The sequence below is a fragment of the Lachancea thermotolerans genome (assembly GCF_000142805.1).
Source record: "Lachancea thermotolerans CBS 6340 chromosome D complete sequence".
In the NCBI taxonomy this organism is placed as follows: Eukaryota; Fungi; Ascomycota; class Saccharomycetes; order Saccharomycetales; family Saccharomycetaceae; genus Lachancea; species Lachancea thermotolerans.
In genome coordinates this window covers 872,879-893,706 of record NC_013080.1, presented here as the reverse complement: position 1 = coordinate 893,706, position 20,828 = coordinate 872,879, and the positions used below count along the sequence as shown (strand labels likewise).

Genomic DNA, 20,828 nt, shown 5'->3' with positions numbered 1-20,828 from the left:
AGTTAAGGAAGAAAAATGACTTTCCTCAAATGAGTATATAAGCTAAGGGGGGACGAAGATCGACAAGGCAAACCAAAGCGGTTTGAAACAGTTGAGGTTATTCAAAAAAACAGCTTGATAGCCATACTTCATTTGCTAGGCTTCCAAAGAGAATTTCTGAGCTCTGTTGACGCATTTTCCCCCATCGAAGGGCCGATAGGACATGGCAGAAACAACAATCACAGCACAGAGGCTGAAAGAACTTTTGGTTCGACTTCCTCACGAGTGCATTGGAATAGACCTCCGCGGGGTTGCGCGCGGTAAGTATGCCAAGGTGATACTCAAGCACCTATGGTGGCTGGTCCGAAACCCTGACACTTCTCTGAACCACAGGAAGCGGGCGCAAATCATTTTTATCACCCTGGCGTTTTCTGCTGCTTCCGCAGCGTCTGGCGTAGGCTATGCGATATACACACTAATTTCGAGGCTGCGCGCCCGTACTTTCGGGAGAACACCCGTGATGAGGAGGACAAGGTCACAGGTCATGCTTGAAAACGGTGCGCGGGTCATGTATGTGCCCTACGAGGAAAACGCAACAAACAAGAAGCGCATCCTGATCAGCCCGAAAAGTGACGACATGTATGAGCACGATAAGTTTCTGTTCAAGTATTTCGGCAAGAACAAGATTTCTCAGGTGTTTTACTCAAAGTTCATCAGCCAACTGAACATCATTTCGCGGATACTGGTACCGAAGGTCACCGACCAGAACTCTATCTTGCTCATCTTTCAAATCTTCTTTCTCGTCATGCGCACCTGGCTGTCGCTGTTTGTGGCGCGTCTCGACGGACAGATCGTCAAGGACATTATATCTGGGAACAGCCGAAAATTCCTTGTCGACCTCTTGTGCTGGTTCCTCATCGCATTCCCCGCCTCTTACACCAACAGTGCCATCAAGTACCTTCAGCGCAAGCTGAGTTTGAATTTCAGGATTAACCTTACACGGTACATTCATGACATGTATCTTGATAAGAGGCTTGCATTTTACAAACTGACGTTTGACAACCAAGCTTCGAGCTCGGTGATTGCCAACATTGACAACTCGATAACCAACGATGTTACGAAATTTTGCGATGCGATTTGTTCAGTTTTCGCCAACATCGCGAAGCCCGTGATTGACCTAGTGTTCTTTTCTGTCTACCTCAGAGACAACCTTGGGACTGTCGGGATTGTGGGCATATTCGTAAACTACTTTATCACGGGCTACACACTCAAGCGCTGGACGCCCCCACTCGGTAGGCTTGTGAGTCAACGTTCAACGGCAGAAGGTGACTATTACAACTATCACCTCAACCTTATCAACAACAATGAGGAGATTGCCTTTTACCATGGAACTAAGGTTGAGCGCACAAAAGTGAACGCCCTCTACGATCATTTGATGGACCAAATGCTTTTAGTCGACCGCGTAAAGGTGAATTACAACATTTTGGAGGATTACGTTTTGAAATATACGTGGTCTGCCCTTGGTTACGCATTCGCTTCTATTCCCATCGTCATAGCAACTTTCAGTTCCGGTGTAAACAATGAAGATGTCAATATGAGAGAGTTTATTGTGAACAAAAGACTAATGTTGTCGTTGGCAGATGCGGGCGGTAGACTAATGCATTCTATCAAAGATATTGCGCAGCTAACGGGCTATACTAACAGAATATTCATCTTACTCTCGGTATTGCACAGGGTTCACTCTAATGTGTACAATTACGGTGCAACAGTTGAAGAAGGGGAAGATTCTAGTGGCCACAATTCTTTGACGAGCAGTGACATTGTGCGTGGCACTCTTCAAAGAAACTTCAACGGTATCAGGCTGGAAAATATAGACGTTGTCATCCCTTCAAAATATGGAAAAGATGGAACACGCCTTATTAACAAACTCAGCTTTCAGGTGCCACCTGTCATTACTCTTGGCAATGGAAACTCCGATTCCAACCTTAATATCAATAAAAAGCTAGCTTTCCAAGGTCCAGGAAGTAGTATGTTAATATTGGGCCCAAACGGCAGCGGCAAGACTTCGATACAAAGGATCATCGCCGAAATATGGCCAATATACAACAAAAACGGGCTGTTGTCAATTCCGCCTGCCTCTGACTTATTTTGCGTTCCCCAAAAACCGTATTTTATCCAAGGAGGAACTTTCAGGGAGCAAATCATTTACCCAATGTCAGCCGATCAATATTTTGACATGGGTTATCGGGATAAAGAGTTGACGCATATTCTGGGGGAGGTTAAGCTGGACTACCTTCTAAAGAGAGATAAAGGATGGAGATACCTTGACGCAGTCGCCGAATGGAAAGACGTATTGAGTGGCGGTGAGAGGCAAAGAATCAATTTTGCTCGCATCATGTTCCACAAACCCAGATTTGTAGTTCTCGATGAAGCTACTAACGCTATTAGTGCTGATATGGAAGATTACTTATTCGGTCTTTTGAAGAGATACCGTTTTAACTTTATCACTATTTCTCAAAGGCCCTCTCTAATCAAGTATCATGACCTCGCTTTAGACATATCAACCGACGGAACCTGGCGCTTGCAGAATCTCGGCACTGACGAGGTTATCACTTCAATCGAGAAAGAGATTGAGATGCTAGAAAACAAACTGAAAAATGTCAACGTTTGGGAAGGAGAGCGGGCAGCTTTAATGAGAAAGCTTGCTCATATTTGAGAAGAGTTCGACCAAGGCATTTTCCCCTGGATCATCGTCTCGAAGAATGCGTTATCGTCCAATATAGGTTTCTCTAGCTCAAACGGAAGCCTATAGTTTGGCGATAGCGTAAAAGGGTTCCTTTTGATTTTCTTGCTTAGCAATGGCTCTTTTGTTCCGTACCAATCTATCTTGAACAACTCCAGAGCATTTTTGCTTTCCTGGTAGTTTAAATCATTGAAGTATGCCTCTATTTTTTCAGTTTCGGAATACTGAGGCTGGGGTTCATAGGACAAATACTCTATTTTGCTCAATGGATAGTCGATGGCACATGCGTGACACTGCAAAAAGCGCTTTGTTTTGAATCCAAAGCCAGCTATGGTAACACTAGAAGCATAGTTCGAAGTTAACTCATGGAACCTTGTCAGCGAATACAGCAAGTTATCAAATGAGTCCAACGCAAACTCCTCAGTTGAAATATGCTCTGTGAACAGCCCAGTTACCGTTAGACCTTGAGCTTTTATCCTTTCGGCAATGTGCGCACAGGCCTTGTGAACATCGGTAGAGTTTAACAGAGAAACAGGAAGCTCGACTTCGTATATAACAGCAGTTAGAAGTTTACGAGTGAGTGAGAGGTATGACTGAGCTTCCGAAACCTGGCCAGCATCTGCTTTTGTGCAAGAGCCGCTAAAAAGAAGCAGTGAACCAGAAACGTCGTCCAACAACTTTTCAACTGCCAAAAGGGAATGCATAATGAATGCTAAGTGATCATGTCCCTCGTATTGAAACGGCGCCAAAAACCAATGTTCGGGGTACTGACCATAGTTTTCCGAGTCTAGACGGTCGTCAATCTTCCATATGGAGTGACAGGGAACAATAATGAGATTTGTTTTGTTCATTAGAAACGCAAACAATAACGTTCACGAACCCTTAGAGGTTAAAGAATTATTTTTTTGGAAACATTCAGAAATCGATGCGTGACAGATCAAGTTGAGAAGCTACTAATGTACATTTTCATATATTTAACAGTTTATTTAAGATCCTTGTAAGTCCACTTTTCGGTAATTCTTGGAGCGTACCTCCTGCCCTTTTTAACGGGAATACGTGTCTCGATCTTACCTGAGCTTTGTAGCTTCTTCGCGGCGTCGTAGAGTAGATTACCTTCGGGCCTCAACTTCCTCAAAGAGTCCGACAATTCGTCCGAGAATTTCAATTCGAGATTACCTTCAATGACTGAATGCTTTGTTCCTAGTTTATGCTTTTTGTTGGGCTTCTCTTTCCCAACTCTGGTTTGTTTTTCGGCTTCACGAGCAGCCTGCTTTTCAAGAACGTCTTTCTCGATTTCCTCGAAGCGCTCGAGCTCGCGCAGCTGTCCTTTGAGCTGCTTCAGCTCTTTCTGCAAACTGAGTTTCTCTTGGTGCCTTCTCTGTTTGTTTCTTTGATACTTTGTCTTCTTTTTGTTGGCAGAAGGCTTGTTCAGCGACAGCTTAATTTCAGAGGAAGCTTCCGCGTTTTCTTGAGGTTCCTGGTTCTCATCAGCCTCATCCTCGTCGTCTTCAGAGTCCTCTTCCTCATTGTTGTCCAAAGTTTCCATGAGGTGCTTGATTCTTTCCCTGTAAGCCTGCATTTGCAACCGAGCTTCTTCGCGCGCTTTTTCGCTTTGGTACTCGGAGTTGACAAGCTCTGTCCACTCTTTCGAACTTGGGTTATACGACTTTCCGGCGTGTGGAATTTCTTCAACGTCCTTAACCTTCATTGGTGCCCTCTTCAAAGTATCAGGGGCCACTGTTGCTATGGACCATCCAGTGGTGGATAGCTTTTTCAGTTCTTCGGGAATAGCAGTGCTATCTTTGGTGGCCAACTTGATGCCTGATGGCACTTTTACTTCTTCCTCAGCGCCCCAAAGGTCGTTGGTTCCGGCTCTGACAAGACCCTTCTTTGACACAGCATTCTTCAGCTTGCTTTCACCCTCGATTCTACCGGCAAGCGCCATTAGCTTTCTTAGCTCTTTCTTTGAGACACCCTGAATCTTCTTCTTCTCATCATCTTGGGCTGCTTGGCTCTTGGGATGCTTTAATGGCGCAACCTTGGAATTGGTTTTGATAGAATCTAGAATCTCTGATGATTTCAGGTTTTTCTTTATCTGCTTACGCTTGATCAGCTTCTGCTTCCACACTTCATCACCAACAGTATCAACCTGAAACAGATCTTCATTACGCAAAGAAGACAAATCTTTAGCACCATGTGTTATCTCCTCATCCTGTTGCTGGCGGATGGACTTTTCAATGTCAGAAATGTCGATGTTCTTTCTCCAGGCCTTCTTGCCCTTACGCGAAGATTGTCTGTACTGAGACGGCCGTTCCTTTTCAGCTGCCATTCTTGAGTTTCAACTATTGAAATGCAAGGTAGAACTGTATTCTGCGTTTCTTAGTGTTTTCAGTCCGTGCTCATCTCAAGCTCATCGCGTACAAATTTTTCAGATATAAAAAAGCACTACATTAACGTTCACCATCGACGGCTCATCGAGAATCAGGTTCTATAAGGTCAAATCAAGATAAAAAAAAAGGTCATGATATAGCCTAAACAGGAGCAGGCCATGTTTCGCTTGGACCGCGCAGTGGTGCAGTGGGGCAAGCCAAGCCACGCCTATGAAGCTCTTTTTTGGTCTTTTTTGCTTTGATGTTACCGACCTCCTAGGTTATATGAGTGTCGGCAATTTGATATCGTGAGTGCAGCTGCATTAAGGGTATGAATTAGAGTGGGCCACAGGCGTGCTCAAGCCTTAATCTCCTTTTCGCTATCCCAGAGCTCTCTCTTGAACCTCCAGTGCGCTGCGGAATGCTCCTTCTTGTCTTCCTTGTCCCCCACCAAAGTGCCGCTGGGTACGTTCTTTGTAGAGAGCTTCAGGTTGGAAGCAAGGCTGGTGAATTTGTCGTTGATACCGGCGGTGTAGTCTTCTAGGACGAACCACCTTCTCTTCCACTTGGTGCCCTCAGCTTCTTCCTGCTTACGCAAGTCTCTCTGTGCGTTCTCCAGAGCGGATTTCTCCTGGTGGATCTGGGAGAAGTCACCACCCTTGACGGCATCTGCAACCTTCTTCCATGCCTTTCTACTTTCAAGAGAGTGCTGCTCCTCGATGGGTTTGACGTGCAGGTGTTCCACCCTCAGCTTGGAAGCGTCGTAAAACAGCTCCTCGCCCTTCTTGGACTTGCCCTTGCTGATCGTGGAAGTGCCGGACCATTGCCCTGTGATGGTGTATAGTGCTTTTTCCTTGTCGGAGGCGTCAGAGGGCTTCTGAAAGATACGAGCCTTGAAAGAGTTCTTCTTGCCTGAGAAGTAGCCTCTGCCGGAAAACTCAACGACACACAAAAGACCGCTGGAGCTCTGGATGTAAGCCTTGCCCTCCAGTTCCACAAAGGGCGAGGCCACTAGCATGCCCTCAATGTGCAGGGGAGGTAGCGTGATCAGGTACTGCTCGTTGAACTTGCCGTATTCCAACAGCGCGTGACCGAACTGCTTCACGCTGAGAGACGCCGTGGAGATGGACGCCTTGACCTGGTTGTAACCCTGCAGACTAGTCTTATTCTTGTCGTTGATGATCGTGTAAGCGGTGACCGGTGGGTGGTGGGACACCTGCTCGCTGAGCAAGACGGTCTCGCCGAAGTCTGGGTGCTCCTTGTTCTCCCACTTGCCCACGAACAGTTCGCCCAAAAAGGGGTTTAGAGGCTTTTTCTCCGTGCCCATAGATTCGTTACGCGAGCAGTACTGCGACTTTAGCGTCGAGATGAACCATTTTGTCACTGCGAGCATACGTAGCTGCTCCGCGCTGGTACCCTCCGCGTCCGGCTCTGTGATGAAGTTGGGGCCCAGGAACAGGTCCGGGTGCTCGCCCCAGTACTGCGAGTACTCCGACAGCGATGTGGGCGACAGGATGAATGGTGGTGCGGTTAGCGTTGACAGGTCGCCGTTGAACGACGCGACTGATTTTAGGAACGACGTCCACGTCGAAGAGGCGGCGTATCCAGACATAGTCGGCGGTTTATGCTTGCTTTGCTGCGGTAAATAAGAGGAATCTGATCAACTCCTCGCAAATTATGCGGTACTATTACTTGTCAGCTGTTCCGAGACACAGTAACCTTGCACAAAAGTTGCACTGAACTTCTCGTTCAACCAAATCCTTCAATCTCAACCTGGTAGGAATTCGGAGGGATTATTATTAAAGCTTGAGGGAACAATAGTTCAAGACGTCAAGAAAAAAATTTGCCCGGTTCGTATGCGGGGACACCTAAGTAGAGGCCAGTGACAGCGACGGTTGCAGACAGTTGCAGTGGTGCTAGAGCGCTGTGAGACGTTAGCTTAGCTGCTCATTTCTGAGGCGCACATTCTTTAGTTTTCAGATCTGTTTTTGGTTCACTGCGGCGCCTGTAAAGTGCGAAATTGTAGCGATAGCCATTCTCGCTGATGTAGGGGTCTGCGGGAAGACTCACGGCGGGCGGTAGGAAGGAAGGCAAACTTTGGTCGTGCTGGAACAGGGCATGGATAGATTGAGTGTCAAGGAAAGCATCCATGGGCGGCCTTTCGGTCGCGGATTCGGGTTCTATTTTGGTGATGAGCATGTAGTCACACAGGCTGTTGCTCTGGGCGTAGATCTCGGCGCCGCCAATCACGTAGATACGCTCAAGGTCTGGCACGCGCTGCGGAAGCAGGTCGAGACAGCGGGTGAGCGAATTGCTGAGCCACAGCGCGGGGGACGCCGGCGCGGCAGCGCCAGCGTGGCTGCTGAGCTTGCTGCCGGGCGCGCTGCTCTGCGCAGGCGCAAGATCCTCTGCAAACTGACGTGAGACAACGACGTTGACGCGGTCCGGGAGCGGCCTGAATTTTGGCGGTATTGACTCCCACGTCTTGCGGCCCATGATCACCGCATTGCGCTTGCCGTCTGCGAAGGTCGCGCTGGTGACCTGCCGGAAGTAGGCCATCTCCTGCTTAAGCCTCCAGGGAAGCTTGCCGTTGTAGCCGATGCCCATCTCGGGCATCAGACACGCGACGATAGTGACGATGGGCGGTCTGTTCAGTGCCATTGCGAATGGGTGTTGATTGTGGGGAGCGGATGGCTTGTGGCAGGCGGCGGGATGCGAGTCTCGAGTGCGCGCGTAGGATTTTGGTCCGGTGCACTACCGAACATTATATAGGTTTTCTAGCTGGTGAAAAATGTAAATTAAAGGTCTGATATACACTCTGAAGAGGCGAAGAGCACGCAGAACCGGACACGAAACGCGTCTGCACAGGTCTACCGCATATTGGAACATGGTCAAGACGACGCAACACACGATTGAGAACCCGCTGGGGTCACCGTTTCACGTTTTGGTGTCGGCGCCCGAGCCTGAAATCGACACGCCCAAGAGCCCCATCAGCATGGTGGTCTCGACGGGCGCGAACCCGGCCGCGCAGTCGCTGATGGCGTACGTCTACGCGATCGGCACGGCCCGAGACGTGTACTCCACGGTCCTGGTCGACACAGTGGACGATACGGTGCGGGAGACCGCGACGCGGATCGCGAAGCTGTGTGCAAAAAAGAGCAGCAGGCCGTGCTATCTGGGCGTGGCCGGCGACGGCGGTGCGGGGACGCTTGCACTTGACCAGCTGCTTCTGTGCCGAGAGTGCGTGAAGCTGGTCGAACGCGCGGCGCAGTGAGCGAGAGCTAGACAAGGTATACGACGTAAATAGTAATTGCATGAGCTGACATCAGACGTACAGCAGAGAACAGGACCGATGGCACAAGGGCAACGGCGTCTCAAGGGGAGACTCTTTATGTTCTATACACTCGAGGAGTAGGGTCTTTCTACTTCGCATTCTAAGTCACATCCCAAGCCTTTGGGAGCGCGATCTAGAAAAAAATAAAAAAATAACTTGTCAGACTGCCGTTCGCACCCACCCAGATATCCATCCCTTCACGAGGAAGTGCACGGACAGGGCCAAGATCATCGCGCCTCTTTGAAGCACTGCTGCCCGAAGGCTGCTGCGCAAAAGCAAAAGGCAAAACAAAAATGCAGGTAGATGGCCAAGCCGCTGAGGACTGTGGACCAAGCTAGGGAAACATCTTTGGTCTCACTCTAGGGTGCAAAGGTTCTGCGACTCATCAACCAAGTTGGATTCAGTGGCTCTTTTGAAGAGTCAAAGAGTGACGATTCCTATAGAAATGATCCTACTGTGGCAGGTGTTAGTGAAAAGGAACTTTGGGAATCCAACTTGGAAAGCGGGATCATTGCTGGATCGGTTAAGATCAGCTAGTAGGGGAGAATGCATACTGAAGTACGTCGACAATTTTTTAAGAAGAAGAGAAGAGGAGAAGTTGAAGAATACTAATTCACACCCTGCCTTTTTATACTTTTTTCCTGGCGAGCCGCCACCCATTCGTCGCCCGCCCTTCGCCGCACCCTGCACGGTTAGGGCTTGGTTTAAAAAGCAATTCCAGACGGGCAACGGGAAAACCGCATGGCTAGGGCTTGGAGCACGCAGCCCTAACGGACGGGTAACAGTGTACGTCACATGTGGACCACATGTGCGGGTAAATCTTGGATAACGTCATCGACTCGTCGTCACGTGTTCGTCATTTGATATATGACTGTCGCCCGTACACCTTTCTCCACGCCCATACACCTGGAGTGATGCTGTCAAAAACTATCATCTCCGCATCTTCTCAAGAGCTTTCTCCAGCCTTCGCGCCGTAGTGACGCAGACGCCGCCGTGCGCCCGTCTCCCCGCCACCCAGCCTAGCCAGCGCTTCCCACGCTTGGGCTCAATCCTCCCAGGGAGTGCCCCCGCTAGGCTCGCGCTTCCAGGCTGGCGCGGGGTCTGGCTAGGCTCGCGCTGTGTCAGTACTCCGCCTGGGCGCCCCCGCCGCAGGCGGGAGCGCCCTGGCGACGCCAGCCTGGAACAGCTCTGCCTGGCTGGGCTGGGACCGTCGTTGACTCCAGACTCCCTTGGGTCGCAGGCAGCGGAACTTTGTCAAAATAACATGGATACATGCCACATTGGTGTTTGATCATACGTTCGAAGAGCTCAACACAGATAAACAACAATGGCTGAATCCCACAGATGTATGTGAAATGACGAGCGTGACAGGCGCGAGACGTGGATATGCGAGACGCGGATGTGCGAGAAGCGCGCGCGAGCGGTGCGAGCGGTGAGCACGAGCGGCGAGCACGAGCAGTGTGCGATACTTGGATGTGCGAGAACGGTGAATTTCGAAGCGTGAGAACGTGAGAGCACAGCAAGCAGAAAACCGAAAGTTGCCGCGCCCGACGCGTGCGGCGAGTGGAGCTCCAGCAGTCCGCGGAGCAGGCAAACGGGCGCAAGAACGGGGCTCTCCAAGCCGCGCGTTTTCGCAGCACCGGCCCTCCCCTTCGAAGCGTCTTGTATCCCACGTCCGGCCCTATCCGGCACTAATTTCCCCCTTACTAACCCTCCTCCGCAGTGTACGTCAAAGGTAAGCACCTGTCCTACCAGAGATCCAAGAAGACCAACAACCCAAACGTCTCCTTGGTCAAGATCGAGGGCGTTGCCACCCCAGAGGACGCTAAGTTCTACTTGGGTAAGCGTGTTGCCTACGTCTACAGAGCCTCCAAGGAGATCAGAGGTTCCAAGATCAGAGTCATCTGGGGTAAGATCAACAGAACCCACGGTAACTCCGGCGTCGTTAGAGCCACTTTCAGATCCAACTTGCCAGCCAAGACTTTCGGTGCTTCCGTCAGAATCTTCTTGTACCCATCTAACATCTAAGCAATGTTAAAATACGCGCTCTGTATAAGTACCTCGCTTTTATAACTAATGCAACTATAACATAAATTCAAAGTTGGGTTTTGCATCCGGATTAAGTTTTATTAAGTTCACGCGTTCTCTCCTGGCGTTCGCGCGCGCGCACGCCCCCCACATCCATACCTCGTGCTAGGATCTTCAAAACTACATATTACCGTTCTTTGTATTGACGCTTATAACTATATGCCCAATGTTGCGCATGCGCGATTGTTACAACCGCATGCTTCTTCTCTTGAAAAAGTCGATAACCCGCTTGGCAGTAGATTGTTCGCGGGGGCGCGCGTTCTCAGTGCTGCCGGCCGCCACGGACGACACCATCACTGAACTGCGGTTCACTTTCTTTCGGGTTTGGGTCGGCTTCGCGGCCTTCTTCAATGACGCACTCCGCTGAACCGTTGGGTTCTTCTTATTCGCCTCGGGTTCCGCTCTAGCCTCCGCCTTGCCATCTCCATGTACTGAGCTCTGCCCCAACGACTCCTGTTTGCTTATCGGGTTCGAAGTCTTCCGCGATGCGTCTGCCTTGACTTCCTTCAACGTCGAAGCTTGCTTCGTTGGCTCCGGCTTTTTGGCCGCGGAGCTTTTCCGCGATGTGTCTGCTTGATCGTTGACTAATGACTCCTGCCTTGACGGTGTCCTTTTGGAGCTTCCGCTCGGATTGTTCTCACTGCCTGTTCTTTTATGCTTATCCTCGTTCTTGGGGCTTCCGCTATCAACGCTGGACCTTGACGGGCTGTAAATTGACATTATACTAAATCTCTTCTTGTCACGCTTAACTGATGTGCCTGACGCACCGCGCTCAACCGTACTTCCTCCCGGCCCGGCGTCCTCTACGGCATTGTCTTCCGATTGTTGAGCAACTCCAAAAAGCTTGTCATAGACAACACTGTATCGCTGGCTTTGTCTTCTCTGTCTCGAAAGATCAACTCTATGATCCGCGTCCTCCACCTGGTCGTGTATTTTCTTGGCCACAGTGTCACCATCGCCCCCCGATTTGATTAGGTCTCCTGCCACTATTTGCATGTCTACGAAAGGTTTATTCATGCTGAAAGAGTCTCGATGCATAATTCCTTGTGATGTGCTTTTGCCGATATTAGCTTGCGTATGCCCTGTGGTAGCTTCTCCGCTGACAGCGGGTTGCGAGGTTGGTGCCTGGCTAGTATCGCCAAAGGTTGAACAAGATGCTGGGTGATACGATGTTGGACGCGGTCTGCGGTGTAGAGCCAAGTTGTGAGTGCCATGATGAGGCACTTGAGCCTTCACTGCAAGCGGGGCCTTGAAGCCAGATGTGGTTGGAACGCTAGATGCCTCCGGTAATCCTGTACCGTTTGGCGATTCCTTTAAAGAAGATGCAATCAAAAATGCGCCAGAGCCCTTTTGAGGACTGGTTTCTATTATGACACTGTCCCGCAAAGATGTTACTGTGTTCTGATTAGCCTTTGTTGGTGAAAACGTGTACAGTCTAGGGGATGTGCTGTGTGGAGATACTTCGAATTGGAGCGCTGATGTGGACGCAGAGCTTGTGAATGGGGGATGTGTAGCGTGGTATTCCCGCTCTGCATCTACAACAGCTTGTAATGCAATGGATGCTGCCGAATTACTACGACTGTGGCGATTATTACTCTTTACGGGGGATTGGCGCAACCTAGGAGATGGAGAGGATGGCATTGCGACCGCGTGTGATTGAGATTGCTGCGGTGGTACTGGCTGTGAATACAACGAGGAATCCATGATCAACGAATTGCGTTTTTCTCCCTTTGAGTTTGTCGAAGACACAGAGCAGTTGGAACGCGGCCTCGCTGAGTTGACGGCTTCGCCCTTTTGAGGAGGCTGCCTCAGGAGCTCCTGGTTCTTGGAAACGTGGTCCCATTCTTCAGGCATGACACTCAAAAATGGAAGATGCGGTTGAAGCCACTGATGATGCAAAGTCTGTGCGATTGTTATTCTTTTCTTGGGGTCAGCAACGAGTATTGCTCGTAACAGATCTCTTGGTACAGGGGCAATGTAATCGGGAAACTTAAGCGGCGTCCTAGTGATGTAGCGGTAAAGTTTGCCAATGTCATCACCGTCGGGGTTTTCGGGATCGTCGTCCCAGGGAAGATAACCAGCTAACATAGCGTACATGATAACTCCACATGACCATATGTCTGCCTTGCGGGCCTCGTAGGGCCTAGCTGTGACCACCAACTCGGGTGCCGCATAGCATGGCGAGCCACACGACGTCTTCATGAGCTCGTTTTCTGGTAAGAACTCATTGACAAAACCAAAATCTGTTATCAGGAGGTTCTCGTTTTTATCCAAAAGCAGATTCTCGAGCTTAAGATCCCTATGGACCAAGCCCTTAGAGTGCATGTAATACACGCCGCTGATCAATTGCGCAAAAAGTCTACAAGCAGCGCTTTCTTTCAGCCTCCTCTTCTTTTGGATGTATTTGTAAAATTCTCCACCTGAAGCATATTCGAGGACGATCCCAATGTATTTTGAGTTTTGCAGTACCTCTTCCAGCCGTACAATATTGGGGTGGTTCAAGTGCTTTAGGGCATTGATTTCGCGGTAAATCTTGACTTCTTTCTCCGAGTTCTTTGGTATTGTGTCTCTCCTGATTAGCTTGATAGCCACTTGCTTTGGTACGTCCATCGATGAGCTCGAGGTTTTAGACCACCCCATCTTCACCTTTCCAAACTCACCCTCTCCAAGCGTCGATCCCACAATATATGGGCCGAAAGTTACATGCTTGCGCTTTTGCGAACTGTAGCTTGCAGACTGGCGGGATTGGGTGTAGCTTGAAGTGGGTGCTCCATAGTACGTGTGGCGCTGCGGGACGGAAGTCATCAACTTTAGCACACAACAATATCGTACAACAATAAAGCAGGGGTCTGCTTTCCGGGCCAAGCCTATAGTAGCTTTAAAACCGCGCTTTCCCTCGGATGGTTCAGTCTTTCCTCGAAGACTGAATTTGGTTCCTCTGAACCTGTACTACGCCGTCTCGCTGACTGTGCAAAAACCGAGCGCCCTTTGAACACACAACGATGACAGCTCCCGCAACAAGGGAGTCTTTATAGGAATGGTCTCCAAGTTTTGTCAATACGGTGCTTCTTCGAAAGATCAACAAGCTTTGTTTACGTTTCTGGTTTCAGAACAATCGCATCACGCGCCACGGTTCCTTCGGTTACTTGAACCGTCCAGGTCTGCCCCTCAATTGATGCTTCCCCAGATCTCTTAGGGCGGCTCTGACGTATTCACGCAGCTCCAGAAGATCTCTAAAGATCCCGATATGTATAGCAGCGGCAAGCGTACCTATGTTGCCAAGTTCGCGTTCTGTTGGCAAGAACTTGTTCTTTCGATTTTCTTGGTATTTACAAGATATACATAGAAAAGACTCGTAAGGGTCGGATCTTGGGTCGTTAGCAGGGTCTCTTAAACGTTGTTGTCATTACGATGAGTGGGGCACTAGCGTGCGGAGGCTTTAAGCCTAGTTGGCAGGGTCCTTGACAATGCCCACCTTCGCAGGTCTGATGACTCTGTTGTTCAGGGTGAATCCCACTTGCTGCACGTGGAAAACAGTGCCGGGTTGCTTCTCTGGGTTAGGGAGTTCAAAGGTGGCTTCATGCCTGTTGGGGTCAAAGGTCTCGCCCATAGGGTCAATTTTCTCGATGCCGTGCTTCTTCAATGTTTTCTCAAAAATGTCTTTAGTCATCTTGACACCGGTGTACAACTCAGAGAGCTCGGTCGACTGCTGAGTGGACTCTGGTTTAAAGGCGTTCAAGGCGTGGCCGAAATTGTCGACCGAGTCCAATAAGTCCTTCGCAAACTTTTGTAAAGCGTAATCCTTAGCCTTCTGTATGTCCTTCTTCGTGACCTCTTGCAGGTTTCTGAAATCAGCCACGGACCTTAGCAAACGGTCCTTGTATTCTGCCGCTTCTTTGTCTTTGACAGCCAGTTTCTCCTCCAGCTCCTGGACCTTCTTTTGCTCCTCACTCGCGGGCCCTTTAGGGGACTCTTCCTGTGCGCCCTCAGCATTCTCTGCGGCTTCACTTTGCTTGGCAGCATCAGAGTAGAATCTCATACCGAGAGTTGGTGTTTGGAACTTTGTCATCGTTGCTGGCCTCGCAGTCATACGGGTACAAAGTCTAGCGCCCATGGTAGGCCTGACGACCATCTTTGGAATGTTAGATGTTAGCAATCTCATCTTTATCAAACACTATAAACTTTCTAGCGCTTGTTTTGCCACTAAAAGTTAGTTCGCGTTGGATGTTAAGGTCATTTATAAAGGCGAAATTCAACGTCAGTCAGAAACTTGTACCTTATGATTTTTAAAATTTTCAAGGTGTTCGTTGATAGTGAAAGTGCTAAGTCTTAGATTCATTATGGACAAGCGTGGCGGGGTATCTATTGCAGTACGAGTTGGCTCTCTCTATTCCTCCCAACACTTAGTTATAAATTTATGCATGTTGCAAGGCTTCTTCATATGCCCCTGAATCCAGGGATGTCGCAGCATTTGTCTGGGAGAAGGCCTTTCGCGAGGTTCCTTGTTAAGACAATACTGAATGAAGGACTTAAAGGACTTGCTCCATGTTACATTGGATTCCGGTATATCGTTTAGTTCGGGCGTAAATGTTAGAATCAGCATGAGCAGTTCTATGGGTGGCATGTTAGCTGCCATCTTGTCAGAGCCAAAGGGAAATTGGCCCTGGGCGACCTCAAGAAGTGTGAGCCCCAAGGACCACACGTCACTGGTCACACTATAGGGCTGACCTTGTATCCTTTCCGGGGCCATGTAGAAAGATGTTCCCGTAAATGTAGTAGCTAGTGAGTTGACTGCCTCGCCGCTAACGCCAAAATCGCACAATTTAACTTGACCAACTTCATTTAGAAGGATGTTCTGTGGTTTAATGTCTCTGTGTATAATCTTGCGTTCTTGAAGATAAGAAAGCCCCTTGAGGACGCTTTCGGCAACTTTTCCAAGAACTTTTTCGCTTATTCTGCCACCCCTGTCCAGAAGGTGCTTGTAAATGGCGTGAAGAGACTTTCCGCCCATATATTCCATGGCGATGTAGATTGAGGAGCTAGATCCATCTGCAAACATTCCGTAGTAGCGTACAATGTACTCAGATTTGCATGTTCTATTAAACTGGAGCTCCCGAAGTACCTGTTTCTGCGTTTCTGCGTCTGAGTTCACTGTTGTGATTGTTTTCAGGGCAAACACCTTAGTCCCGTACTTTAGTCTACACTTCGTCACAGATCCTCCAGCCCCTTCTCCCAAAATACCCATTGTCACGACGTGATCCTTGACAATGCCAGATTGCCAAGTTTCCTCGCCCAGTTCGTGAACGTCTGCGATCGGGTTGGGAGGGGCTGGTGACACAGCAGAAGGTGACGCGCTTGCGCTCCCACTTATTTCAGAGTTGTCTATCCGCAACTTTTCGAAGGAGTCCGCAAAGGGGCTTCGGTCGGGGGTCCCAGCGCCTGCGCTTTTTGGGATCACTAAGCTGGGGATTGGTGGCGGCACAGGCCTCTTTTTGAGTGTTGTTATGGAGGACGACGAAGAAGAAGACAGCTTTTCTGGCGGAGGGAAGACCAGGGTCTGTGAAGATGAGGAGGAACATGGGGTGTTGATCGCGGGTGTGAGCCCCGAACCTGACTGTGAAGGTGCTTCACTGGAGTTGTACTTTAGGGAGGGTGGCAAAGAGAGCTTAGGTGATCTAGAATTACCCCTTGCAGAGTCCGGAGGTCGGAACATTGACGCCATCGCTGTTCCGTTCGACCTTTGAGTGGTTAATTTTTGGACAAGCTCTTCTAACCTAACGCAGATTAAGCTGCAGTAAGGACGACGTGGGAATTATTCGCGCAAGAATTGAAAAAACGCTTTCCTGACCGATTTAGGGGGGTCCAGATTTTGGACCATAGGCCGTGTTATGAGTATTAGAGGAAGTAGTTACGTCCCTTGTTCTTTGCTTGTTGTTTTATGAAGTGATTAGTTTAATAATACGAAAAGTTTCAAAAGTTCGAGGCTAAGTCACAGCACCATTAATTGTATTGGAGGACCGCCTAAAGGAAAGACCCGATAGAGAAGGCGCTTGATTTTAAACGCTAAAGAGCAAGAAATTGCCTTAATTAGAGCTTGGTAGTTTTGCTGCGAATCACAGCTGATAGATGTATGTGAATATTTATGTAAAGCTTGTACCCGTGATTTGGCTAGCGTAATCGTTGAGCCGAGCCTGAACTCCATCAGCCTCAGCGTGAACAAGTTCATTATAGGGGGGTTGGAGAAGTTAGCTTATTATTATGATGGATTTCATCGTTCATGAAATTTGATGTTTGTCAAGTCTAATGAAACATTGAGGAATGATCATCTCGACAAACAAAACAACTTCAATTTAACCATAAAAACTCTAGACAATCAAAATATAAAGTTATACTGGATAGTGCACCTTGTGCTACACGCTATTAAGTAATCGTTCTACAAGGCTTATTCATTGTCTTCCCGCTCATCCTGGGCTCTTGCCTTATCAGTCGCTCCGTAATGCCCTCTGTACACAGTAAGAAGACCGTCAGGATCCACACATCCCACAACGCCTTGAACGATGGGGTGCCAGGCCACGGTTTCTCTCTTACGAGATTGTCCCAAGGATCTTCTACCACCTCCTGTATGCATGAATTCGAGGCATTGCTGTTGTAGCTCTTCAGACTCAGCCATTTCGTCGTCTTCGTCGCCCTCACGTAAGAATATAGGCTCGAGGTTCCAGTGGTAGACGTTCCCGCTATCACCAACAGAAAGTACCTCTGTAGGCGAGGAGATTCCGAACCTTACGTCCGCCACTGGATCTGCACCGGAGTGGTAAAGTTTCGCAATTTCGGTTGGCTCCTTCTGCTCGATTTCGCAGGCGATCACGGACCTTAAGTCCCACAGTTTTAGCACGCCAGTGTCAGAACCGGTGATAAACAGCGTCTCTAACGTAGGAGAAACGTCGTAGCACGTCAACTTGCCATCATGAGGCTCAAAAACTGTCCATAGGGGCTTTCCGTCACCTCTGATGTCATAAAACCTGATTCCGTTGTCATCGGAGCAAGTGCTGAACATGTTGTTGTCGTGAAACTTTATAGACTGGGTCACGGAGACACCAGGAATGGAAATTGTGCGAATTAGGTTACCTGGTGACTGGGAATTGTCGACGATCTTAAGCAGACTGTGCTCCTCACCCGGGCCGGTTGCCATGCTTTGCTGCGACTTCACGACTGTTTCTGTATTTTCCGAGACTGCGAAATCCGCGGCGATCCAGTTGTTGGTAGATCCCTGGTTGTGGATTCTGGAAAAGCTGGTTGCAGGTCCCACCAGCTCCTCCATTACGTACACAGGAACTTTGCAGCCATCCTTGAACCACGCCAGCGACCCTGTGGAGGTCATGGCAACCGCATCCGCCTCAGCACCACCAACATATTCCAGCTTTATGATAGTATTACCCTGGTATGTCCACTTGGGCTCATGCTTTTCGCTATGAACAATCTCAGCGAACGCGGAGCTGTACTGAGGGTCTGGGAGCGCCTCAGAGTTTGAATGCAAGCCGAGTGGCAGCTGGAAGTCTACCTCGTAAATGTCGCTGCCCTGAGAGCAGAGAAGCGATGTGGTGAATGTACCCTTCTCCCTGTCGGGCACGATCTTGTGAGTGAAGGCGACAACCTTAGGGATCCTCTCCGCTCCCTCGAACAATCTAGTGTACGAAGGCTTGATTGTTGTGATGTGCTGGTATAAGGAGGGCACAGACTTCTTCCATATCTTGAACTCCTCGTTCTTTATCTTATTGCCCTTGGCTTCTGTTCGTTAGGCGTTAGTCAGTGTCTTAGCCTTAGAGATCTCAATTACGGGGAGCCATTGAGCAACATACCACTCATTATTGTAAAATGTGTACTGCGAAGTTTGGTTCAGACTTTAAGTTAATGCTCCCCAGAGGGTCCTAAAGCTTTATATTTGCTGTTTTTCTTAGAATAAACGATCGGGAACCACTTGATTGTCATGCCATCTCTAAAAGCCATCATTTGATCCAACGTCCCTAAATCATGGAGGACGAACGTCACGTTAAGATAGAGTGATTTTGGCGCTTATGGTTAAATTGTGGTTCTCGCGAGGTTCGAATGGGGCAGCACACAACGAGCATCGATTTGAAGAAACAAAGAAAACACTGAGCGCAGCGGCCAACATTTATGCCTGCTTAGACTTTGATAGCTCCTTGTAGACCTGCATTTTGAGTTGGTCTTCCCTAATTTTTTGTAAGAGCGCCAAGCGTTCTAGCGAGGATTCCAAAGTTTCGAGTTGGAATCGAAGCGAAGTCTCTTGGATACCTGCCCAGTCCAGATGCCTAGGACATCTTAGCTTGCAACAGACGGAATACAACTCTATTTCGCTTTCGTTGTACTGCGGCGCGAACTCCTCCGCAGAACAGACAATACGAAGTTCCGGGTGATAGCCGCAGATTGATTTTGGCTTCGTACTTTTCTTCTTGCGCTTGAGAGCCCGCGAGTTCTTACTGCTAGAACCGCCATCCTGGTCTTCGGACGCAGAGGTGAAGAGCAGATGATTGACACGTTTTACCCAGGCCACGTAGGCCTCAAGTTTCTTGAGCTGCTGCTCAATCTCCGGCCTAGTTAGCGTGCGTATCTTGTCTGCCTGAGATTCTAGATCACGTAGCCGGGCATCACCCTCGAACAATCCAGGTGCAAGCCCCTCCGGTGGTGTCGGTACGCCCTCGTGCCCCATTTTCTGGAACTTCTCCAGGTCCGAATTTTGGAGCATTTGCCGCAACACGTCTTGCGCATCGAAGCCCTTGCTCTCCACGCGACCAATGAGGTTGCACATGTAGCTCACCGCATGGTCCTCACTACAGTACTTGCTGTTTTCCGCGCACGGCTTGTAGCATTCGGGCAGTCGGCATTTTCGCCTCCACAGTGTTTTGGGCAAGTTCCCAGAGGACGCACCAGGACCCGTGATTCCGCATTGGCAATATGGACAGAAGAATGAGAACACAAGTTCGTTGAACTTTTGTGGGATTTTCAAACACGAGAAATGAAACCAATCGTCGCATCCATCGCACCCCACCATTAGCTCCCCAGAATCCGGCTTTTTACATATACAAAACACCTCTTCACCCGTAACTGGATCTTTCTTGCGAGAACTGTAAGTCGGACACCATTCCGGAAGCACGCCCATTCGTAGCGTAAGTCACTTGGTTTTCGCTGCGAAGTCTCTGAACTTCCTTGATTATGTCGGTTTCTTCATACAGAAATATATTTAAAAATGCACTGATGATGATCTCTCAAAGCTCATCGCTCATCGCTGATAAGAAATAAAATGGGGCTCAAAGAGGTCACGCCCGAACCAATACGCAACCTTAGACCTGTGGAAGGTATAGAAAAGCCCAGCGGGATCCTTAATTTTCTTAATGCACGATTCGTAAGGCTTTCACTACGCAAAATCCAAAAACATTCGATATGGCCCCTAATGGTATATTTCCCTTTGCACGCGGTTAACACCCTAGTCGTACCTGCCATCTCTCCAGAGAGTGCGCCAAATGACGTCCTCATGATGGTGCGAGCTATTTTGCCTGGATTTACTAGTGCTCTACTTAAGTGGTCAATTACGGCTCATGTTCTTAGCGGTCTAGCATTACGCATCTGGGGTTCTTTCTCGAGATGGAAGACCCATAGAAGAAGAGGTAAGTCTATACCCCAGGACCAAAAGGAGCGTGAATCACAGCGAGCTATCGGCCTTATCGGAGGGTTGTCTGGCTACTGCATTGGTGTCAGTAAACAACTTGCCTACAACCCCCAAGTTGTAACCGGTTACATTTTAACACCCCTTCTATGGTACCATGGCAGAATTATGAAGGAAGTTCCTCTTGAGCAAGACTTTGGAGCTATTGATATTGATTTCCCTAAGTGGATTCTACAAAACGATAATGCATTCATTAAGTGGTTCGGGGGAATTCTCCCCTTGTCTGTGCTAATCTGGGCTGCTAGCTACCATGTAGTAGCTGGATTCTGCAATTTTGCTAAGATAAGGCGGATGGATGTTAGAAAGTCTTTATCCACTCTTATTCTTTTCTTGACAACTTCAGGCATTATCAGTCTCTGGAGACTGTCGAAAAGCTCTCCTGTTTTCCAGGCTTCATCCTTCCCACAAATTCTCAGGAGAGTTTTTTGATGTACAGACTCAGCATCTCGCAGTGAAAACTGCACTCCCGGTTCTGGTGCTTCGTGCATTAAGAACAATGTGAAAGTGTATATATTATTTATTAATCAAAGGACCTAAAGTTGTAGAACGGGCCTCTGGAAAGTGTACAAGTTACAC

At 48.8% G+C, this 20,828-nt stretch overlaps 13 protein-coding genes and 1 non-coding gene across 14 annotated transcripts; 4 read left to right on the top strand and 10 right to left on the bottom strand.

Moving 5' to 3' along the window:
- Positions 1 to 202: 202 nt before the first annotated feature.
- Positions 203 to 2,695, top strand: PXA1 (ATP-binding cassette long-chain fatty acid transporter PXA1; the record flags this gene model as incomplete). The annotated part of the gene is made up of 1 exon (XM_002553137.1): positions 203 to 2,695. One exon carries the CDS (start codon positions 203 to 205, stop codon positions 2,693 to 2,695), a length of 2,493 nt encoding a protein of 830 aa, XP_002553183.1.
- On the bottom strand, positions 2,686 to 3,573 carry KLTH0D10868g (uncharacterized protein; the record flags this gene model as incomplete). Its single annotated transcript, XM_002553136.1, has 1 exon — positions 2,686 to 3,573. The coding sequence occupies one exon, from the start codon at positions 3,571 to 3,573 to the stop codon at positions 2,686 to 2,688; it is 888 nt and encodes a 295-aa protein (XP_002553182.1).
- A 131-nt stretch (positions 3,574 to 3,704) lies between these two features.
- On the bottom strand, positions 3,705 to 5,051 carry NOP53 (Nop53p; the record flags this gene model as incomplete). The annotated part of the gene is made up of 1 exon (XM_002553135.1): positions 3,705 to 5,051. The coding sequence occupies one exon, from the start codon at positions 5,049 to 5,051 to the stop codon at positions 3,705 to 3,707; it is 1,347 nt and encodes a 448-aa protein (XP_002553181.1).
- Positions 5,052 to 5,449: 398 nt separating this feature from the next.
- Positions 5,450 to 6,703, bottom strand: KES1 (oxysterol-binding protein KES1; the record flags this gene model as incomplete). The annotated part of the gene is made up of 1 exon (XM_002553134.1): positions 5,450 to 6,703. One exon carries the CDS (start codon positions 6,701 to 6,703, stop codon positions 5,450 to 5,452), a length of 1,254 nt encoding a protein of 417 aa, XP_002553180.1.
- Positions 6,704 to 7,038: 335 nt separating this feature from the next.
- Positions 7,039 to 7,752, bottom strand: DFR1 (dihydrofolate reductase; the record flags this gene model as incomplete). The annotated part of the gene is made up of 1 exon (XM_002553133.1): positions 7,039 to 7,752. One exon carries the CDS (start codon positions 7,750 to 7,752, stop codon positions 7,039 to 7,041), a length of 714 nt encoding a protein of 237 aa, XP_002553179.1.
- Positions 7,753 to 7,978: 226 nt separating this feature from the next.
- Positions 7,979 to 8,365, top strand: POC4 (Poc4p; the record flags this gene model as incomplete). The annotated part of the gene is made up of 1 exon (XM_002553132.1): positions 7,979 to 8,365. The coding sequence occupies one exon, from the start codon at positions 7,979 to 7,981 to the stop codon at positions 8,363 to 8,365; it is 387 nt and encodes a 128-aa protein (XP_002553178.1).
- Positions 8,366 to 8,583: 218 nt separating this feature from the next.
- SNR17 lies at positions 8,584 to 8,993 on the bottom strand. The gene has a single exon (XR_002432192.1). It is a non-coding gene; the product is annotated as a U3 RNA (small nucleolar RNA).
- A 759-nt stretch (positions 8,994 to 9,752) lies between these two features.
- Positions 9,753 to 10,453, top strand: KLTH0D10736g (60S ribosomal protein eL33; the record flags this gene model as incomplete). Its single annotated transcript, XM_002553131.1, has 2 exons — positions 9,753 to 9,771; positions 10,149 to 10,453. The coding sequence occupies 2 exons, from the start codon at positions 9,753 to 9,755 to the stop codon at positions 10,451 to 10,453; spliced, it is 324 nt and encodes a 107-aa protein (XP_002553177.1).
- Positions 10,454 to 10,699: 246 nt separating this feature from the next.
- Positions 10,700 to 13,318, bottom strand: KLTH0D10714g (KLTH0D10714p; the record flags this gene model as incomplete). Its single annotated transcript, XM_002553130.1, has 1 exon — positions 10,700 to 13,318. One exon carries the CDS (start codon positions 13,316 to 13,318, stop codon positions 10,700 to 10,702), a length of 2,619 nt encoding a protein of 872 aa, XP_002553176.1.
- Positions 13,319 to 13,958: 640 nt separating this feature from the next.
- MGE1 (mitochondrial nucleotide exchange factor MGE1) lies at positions 13,959 to 14,675 on the bottom strand (the record flags this gene model as incomplete). Its single annotated transcript, XM_002553129.1, has 1 exon — positions 13,959 to 14,675. The coding sequence occupies one exon, from the start codon at positions 14,673 to 14,675 to the stop codon at positions 13,959 to 13,961; it is 717 nt and encodes a 238-aa protein (XP_002553175.1).
- Positions 14,676 to 14,900: 225 nt separating this feature from the next.
- On the bottom strand, positions 14,901 to 16,235 carry MKK1 (mitogen-activated protein kinase kinase MKK1; the record flags this gene model as incomplete). Its single annotated transcript, XM_002553128.1, has 1 exon — positions 14,901 to 16,235. One exon carries the CDS (start codon positions 16,233 to 16,235, stop codon positions 14,901 to 14,903), a length of 1,335 nt encoding a protein of 444 aa, XP_002553174.1.
- Positions 16,236 to 16,955: 720 nt separating this feature from the next.
- Positions 16,956 to 18,376, bottom strand: KLTH0D10648g (WD40 repeat domain-containing protein; the record flags this gene model as incomplete). The annotated part of the gene is made up of 2 exons (XM_002553127.1): positions 16,956 to 18,298; positions 18,370 to 18,376. 2 exons carry the CDS (start codon positions 18,374 to 18,376, stop codon positions 16,956 to 16,958), a joined length of 1,350 nt encoding a protein of 449 aa, XP_002553173.1.
- Positions 18,377 to 18,683: 307 nt separating this feature from the next.
- Positions 18,684 to 19,688, bottom strand: SPP1 (Spp1p; the record flags this gene model as incomplete). The annotated part of the gene is made up of 1 exon (XM_002553126.1): positions 18,684 to 19,688. One exon carries the CDS (start codon positions 19,686 to 19,688, stop codon positions 18,684 to 18,686), a length of 1,005 nt encoding a protein of 334 aa, XP_002553172.1.
- Positions 19,689 to 19,829: 141 nt separating this feature from the next.
- On the top strand, positions 19,830 to 20,681 carry MCP1 (Mcp1p; the record flags this gene model as incomplete). Its single annotated transcript, XM_002553125.1, has 1 exon — positions 19,830 to 20,681. One exon carries the CDS (start codon positions 19,830 to 19,832, stop codon positions 20,679 to 20,681), a length of 852 nt encoding a protein of 283 aa, XP_002553171.1.
- Between the last annotated feature and the right edge of the window lie 147 nt (positions 20,682 to 20,828).